Source organism: Triticum dicoccoides, chromosome 7B (genome assembly GCF_002162155.2).
Source record: "Triticum dicoccoides isolate Atlit2015 ecotype Zavitan chromosome 7B, WEW_v2.0, whole genome shotgun sequence".
Taxonomy (NCBI): domain Eukaryota; kingdom Viridiplantae; phylum Streptophyta; class Magnoliopsida; order Poales; family Poaceae; genus Triticum; species Triticum dicoccoides.
The window spans coordinates 201,573,245-201,579,056 of record NC_041393.1 but is presented as its reverse complement, the minus strand read 5'-3'; the positions used below and the strand labels follow the sequence as shown (position 1 = coordinate 201,579,056).

General features: G+C 43.8%; 1 protein-coding gene across 1 annotated transcript; it reads left to right on the top strand.

Moving 5' to 3' along the window:
- The first annotated feature begins 287 nt into the window (after nucleotides 1-287).
- Nucleotides 288-5,425, top strand: LOC119341564 (methyl-CpG-binding domain-containing protein 2-like). The gene is made up of 5 exons (XM_037613437.1): nucleotides 288-663; nucleotides 2,875-3,384; nucleotides 3,680-3,733; nucleotides 4,109-4,224; nucleotides 5,050-5,425. The coding sequence occupies exons 2-5, from the start codon at nucleotides 2,888-2,890 to the stop codon at nucleotides 5,190-5,192; spliced, it is 810 nt and encodes a 269-aa protein (XP_037469334.1). The 5' UTR covers nucleotides 288-663; nucleotides 2,875-2,887; the 3' UTR covers nucleotides 5,193-5,425.
- The last annotated feature ends 387 nt before the right edge of the window (nucleotides 5,426-5,812 follow it).

The following is a 5,812-nucleotide window of genomic DNA, read 5'->3' as shown; positions in this document are numbered from 1 at the left end:
TTAAGTATGTTTTTAATATTTTGCTATGACATATTTGTCGAGCAATTTTTAATATATTACTAATCATGGATGTACCCTTTAATTGATTTCCAAATATACCAAAATCATCCGTGTTCACATCTAGACGTGTTCAAATTACAAATCAATATAAAAAGGAGTATAGGGATTGAAAGCAGAAACCACATTCACCCTCGCTCTTCTATCTTGCCTCCCTCCGAAAACCCTCTCCCCTACAGGTAGCGGTCCACCGTCCGTAGGAATGGATCCCTTCGTTTCTGACCCCACCGATCCTGTGACAACCAGCCCCAAAACGCAGGGACAAGAGGAAGAGGGCCTTGGAGCCGACCCCTCCTTCAATTCCCTTACCACTGAGTCCGTCGTCGGGAGCCCCGACGCGGAGGGCGGCGCTGCCGCCACACAGGCGGACGATGAGGCGGAGAGTGGGGCGCCCGGCTCCTCTTCCCCGCCCCGACCGCCGCCGAGCATCTCCGGGCGCCGCGATCCTCTCAGGGCCGCGTGCTTCCGGAGGCTGGCCGCCTCCTGCGAAGCCCGCCGACTCCGCGAGGCGGAGCTCCTCCGTGCGTCTAAACTGCCCGCGGAGAAGGCTGATGACCCCGACGAGCCAATCTGGCCACCAAAAAGCCGCCATTGGTGGCGCTTCGTGTATGTATACCTCGCCTTCCACCCCCTTTTGCTCATGAATGCATGATTAGATTGTTCCTTCAAAATAATTTAGGTTTAGATAGATTACCATGCTAGGGCTTTGGGAGAACATATCGCTAAGGCGTTCGGTTTCAGAGATTTTACACGTAGTAGATTCAGCAATTTTACATGTGGAATAGTAGATTTTATTTATCCCGTTCCAACTTAGTTTTCATTTTGGAGAAGTATGAAGTAATATGTTTCGTGCCTAACGGGGATGGTGAGAAGAATCATGATTCCGTTTTTGTATAATAACTGTGATTTAGTTTGATTACCATGCTAGGGCTGTTTGAGGAGTAGGGATATCTGCAATTGAAATCGGTACATTCGATTTACTATTGCTACACTAGATCATGTTTCTAATGCTGATGGCATCTCGGTCAGTGTCTAGCCTAGGGTTCTGGAGCGTTACGTTAGCTCAAGCTGTTAAATATATATTTGCGAGTTATGTCCTTACTTTTGTGAACTGGATTGTTGATGCCCCAACTAGTGATGAGGCGTTAAGTTCCGCCTTTCTGTTCCTAACGGAATCTTTGAATCTAGCCTAGGGATGTCATAACATTACGTAAGCCCTAGTTACCTAATTAAGCTGTTCAAAATGTTAGAGATTTATGGCATTACCATAATGAACCTGATTTATGGGAGAACCGTACTGCTTTAATGCCAGCGATATCTTGATATCTAGCCTGAGAAATCAAAGATTTACTATAAGTAGCCTTTGTCTTCACCGAATATTCGATTCTGAGCTCAGGCTCAGCTGCTCCTGAAATCATACCCGTCTGCTCGTCTGAAGATGCGTGCCATCGGTTGTATTCTTAGCTGTATTTCAGCGGTATTGCCTTTAAACAATGGACGGACCTAGGTGCATTCATTGCGACAGGAGACGGCAGCCTGCACGCGGAACAGTTCTGGGCGCATTCATGGCGAGCTGGTGTCTAGACAAATTAAAAAGAATAGTGTCAGCATCCCTTCACATGCATGGGACGCATGCATGCAGACACTCAGCAGTTTTATTATTTTTAAATGCCAATGCCCTTCTTCATCATTAATCAAAGTCCGAGCTGTTTATGCTAATTGCTTCACCTCGAGAAGTGGTATCCTCTCAAAGACCCAAACCGCCTCGCAGCCACCTCCCCTGATGACTTGAAATTGCAAATGTTCACACAAAAAACGCAAAGAGCGAGAAATACTATGGCAAAAAACTCGCAACTCCAAAAGCGATCTTTGGATTTGCTGAACACGAGCTGGCATTCATCACATCACACATGTGCACACCCAAAAGGTTCAACGATCCATTATACAACTACAACATCGCAACGAGCTTGTTACCATTTGCTACTAGCTACTGTAGATCATATCTTAGATATCTAGCCCCTATGCCTGCAGACGCCTTTGTTTTGCGACAACGCTGCTCGCCTCCTCCTCCCCAGCTTCGTCAACTTCGGCCACGGCGGTCGGAGCATCCACGACGTGCGATTCATCATCTCCACCTGAGACACCACCCTCGTCGCCGCCAGTCACCGCGGTGTCTAGACAACGAGCTTATTCTAGAGAAGCATGATCCTCGTTGCGGTCAACCTTCTGCTTAAAGCTCCTACTCCCAGAAACCGTATCAGGCGGCCTCAACCTCGTGCACGAGCAACCTCCTGTGGACCGCCATGCCACCTCCTTCACAGCCCAGCCAACTTGCTCGTGCAGAGCAGTTGTGCTGTGCACCAGGCGGCCGCCGATGTCTCCGACTCTCCTTGCTGAAGCCATCCGGGATCTACATAGCTCGCGTCAAAGCATGCGGCCGCGAAGGAAAACGACGGCTCAGGTTTTTGCGTACATCCTGGTCCACGGCCCAGAAAGGCCCGCGCGATTCAGTCGCATCCGTCCCTACTGTGAACTGGCCCACCGGTCGCACTGTTTCGTACCGTATAGCAGCCGTATCCTCATTATTTGCCCGCAACGTCCTGACACGCCAGCACGAATTGTTACGATCCCAACGCAGCTACGGACGCCAACGATTTTGGGACTAGCTGAGCTCGAGCACCGAATTGCTGTGTCCCCTCTTTTCATGTTCATGGTGGTGTATCCCTTCTGTTTTAATCTTACATTCACGTTTCTTTTGTTTCTCTATCAAGCATTTTGCCTTTCCCAGTCTGAAACTTTTGCAATTACCTCCAACAGGGAACTAAAAACTATGGGGTCCAGCCCGGCTAATCCTGGGCCCAACCCTGATGAGAGTTCATTATCTCATATCAAGAGCCAAGATATGTTAGCTGATAAGGTTGTGGACCAATGGGATGACAGTGACACTGAAAACTCCTCTGGAAGTGCATCATATCAAGTTGTTCCTTACAAGAATGCCCAAGGAGAAAACACCTTACCTGTGCTGTCTAAAAAAAGGAAATTCATTATTAGTACATATTCTGTGCAATGTAGTACTTGCCAGAAATGGAGAGTTGTACCATCCAAACTGAAATATGAGCAAATCCGAGAGAATATTATACAAGTTCCTTTTTCTTGCAAATATGTCCATGGGTGGAAGCCACAAGTTACATGCCATGATCCAACTGATATATCTGAGGATAATGGCATGGCATGGGCAATTGATATCCCATGCATCCCTCAGACCCCTCTTGGGTGGGAAAGGAATATTACTCTAAGGAATGAACAGAGCACGAGATTCGCTGATGTGTGAGTATTACTTGTTTTGCACAACATTGTAGTTAATTTGTTTCCCAGCTTTTTGTATTTATTTCTGAGCAAATGATGTTGCAGTTGTTTTCTAACGTCCCTGGGTCGTAACTCTTGAGAGCTCAGAATGCTCATTTATGGTTTAGGAACTTAATGCTGTTCATATTTGATCAATGGTTAAACATTCATTCCTGTGGTCTGCTAAACACCTTACACACCTATATAAAAGGATGTGCTTGCCATTCCGTGTACGTATTGTATGACTGTTTTGTAACACTTATATACATCCTTTCAGGTACTATATCTCTCCTGCAGGCAGAAAAGTAAGATCCATGAAAGATGTTGAAAGGTAAGCTAACTTTCTTCTGGTCAACTTCTCTTCAATATCGTTACTTTCTTAAGCATATTAGTGCCCAGATGCAGTTTTCCCTTCATCTAGCATATTGATAACCGCATCTGAATGGTATCCACTTTATTGTGAAGTTGTTACAAAGTGTTATTATTGTACTTTCACTACCTCAATGGCTCAATGATCATATGAAGCACACAACCAGCATTTAGGCTTAGCTTTGTTGGGGCTTATTTTCAGAAATCTTGCCGGTTCTTACAATTGAACGTTGGAAACACAGAATACATGTGTACACTATGTGAAGTTGTGAACTTCTCCATGTGGTTCAATCTGCCTAGATGTTTATCTTATTCCTCATATGTTATACTTTGATAGGTATCTTGAAGACAGCCCAGACTATGCTGCCCGCTTACAGTTATCTCAGTTTTCGTTCAGGGTACCTAAACCTCCAAATTGCCCTCGTCAGTCAGAGCTTATTGAACCAACTGAAGGTATATTTATGCACAACTTTTAACATGGTTACTTTAACTGGCATGCTAAATGGATTGCTGGTTGGACAAGCATCTCTCTTCTGGTTGAACAATGGCCACTATTGCTTCAAATGTATGTCAGTGATAAAATGGTTTTCGGATTGCTTTGTCAACTGAGAATGCATTACAAGTTTGTGTACTTGTATATTGTGATACTTAATGGAACTATTTAAGTGGTAGGACAGGTGGTGAGCTGGGGTGTACAGGATAGTAGGGCATGCATGTAAGCAAAGTTCCACACGTGCCACTCATATTTTAAATGATCATAACAAGTTGAGATGTCGCAAATTGGATTTTACTTTATTGTTTACTCCTATTAATTTCTGTAAATTGGATGGCACACCTGATAACATAACGTAGACCATTGCATGCACTAGTGGCTGATGGATTATATCCCCTTTACATGAATATGAAACTAAATGAGAGTTATGTTAATGCATGCTGCCTATATATAGTTGCATAACATGAGACAGGCAGGTGGGTGACTTCTAGTACCCTTGTTGATTATAGCACCACTCCTAGATTAAGTTCTTGCAACTAGCTAGCGATTTAGGGATCTTGTAGCAGCGGTTAGAAATTTAGAATCACAGTCTGTTTCCATCTATTAGTATACTTACATACAATGACCCTTGCACAACGGACGGCGTCTTGATGTGATTAGCTTGCTTGTCTTCTCTTCTGGCTCAAGTGATTAATGGCGTTCTATTCACTCTTTGTGTTTGTGCAACCATCTGATAATTTGACACATTATTTGTTATTTATCTGATGGCATGCTCTTATTTTCAGTGCCACCTCCGGTTCACGAGGATCCCGTGCACAACTACATGCCGGTCCCTCATGGAGAAGCCAATCATTTAACTCATATACCAGTTATACTAGCTCTACAAGTACCAGTGATGCTCTCCAAAAAGAGAAAACTAAACCAGTGATGCTCTCCAGAAAGAAAGAAAAATGCTCTATCAGTGATGTTCAAATTTCAGACTTGAAATGTGCTAGTTTGCTGTATTATGTTACTGTTAATGTTCTACCTTAGCTAAGCTCGCTCCCCTTGTGCCGTACTTTACTCCAGCTTGGCTGGAACTGAGAGTTTTTGGGACATCGACATCAACAGAGGAATGTTGTTGCAGAAAGTTATTGAAACTGCCACATTGCTTTTACCTCACTCTGTTCGTGTGCTGTGAATTCCTATAACTTTAAGTTTATGTGTGTTGCACATCATAATCTCCTGTATAAGGTACAATCGTTTTTATTGAGATCAATGGGTATTGGGACAGAGCTTAGATAACAGAAGTTTCTGCCACGCCCATTCTAAGACCAAAGATCACATTATATGCATCTGTCTATTTTACGTTTATGCGACGAATTGCATGAACGCGCAAGCCCATAGCATTTTAGACCTTTTTAAGTTCAAACATACAAATGACAAAAGCCATTAAACTATGCATCATATTGATCTGCATCTCAAAAGAAAAACAAACAAGGCGTGATCTATGTTGGGATTCTTATAGAACTAGAAAAATAGATATGCATTCCAAGGAAAGAGTGGGCT

What these genes read in the sequence shown, in the direction of transcription:
- LOC119341564 (XM_037613437.1), top strand. Translation starts at nt 2,888, where the DNA reads ATGGGGTCCAGCCCGGCTAATCCTGGGCCCAACCCTGATGAGAGTTCA. An exon ending in AGCACGAGATTCGCTGATGT is followed by an intron (nt 3,385 to 3,679) that starts GTGAGTATTACT and finishes ACATCCTTTCAG; the next exon opens with GTACTATATCTCTCCTGCAG. An exon ending in GCTTATTGAACCAACTGAAG is followed by an intron (nt 4,225 to 5,049) that starts GTATATTTATGC and finishes TCTTATTTTCAG; the next exon opens with TGCCACCTCCGGTTCACGAG.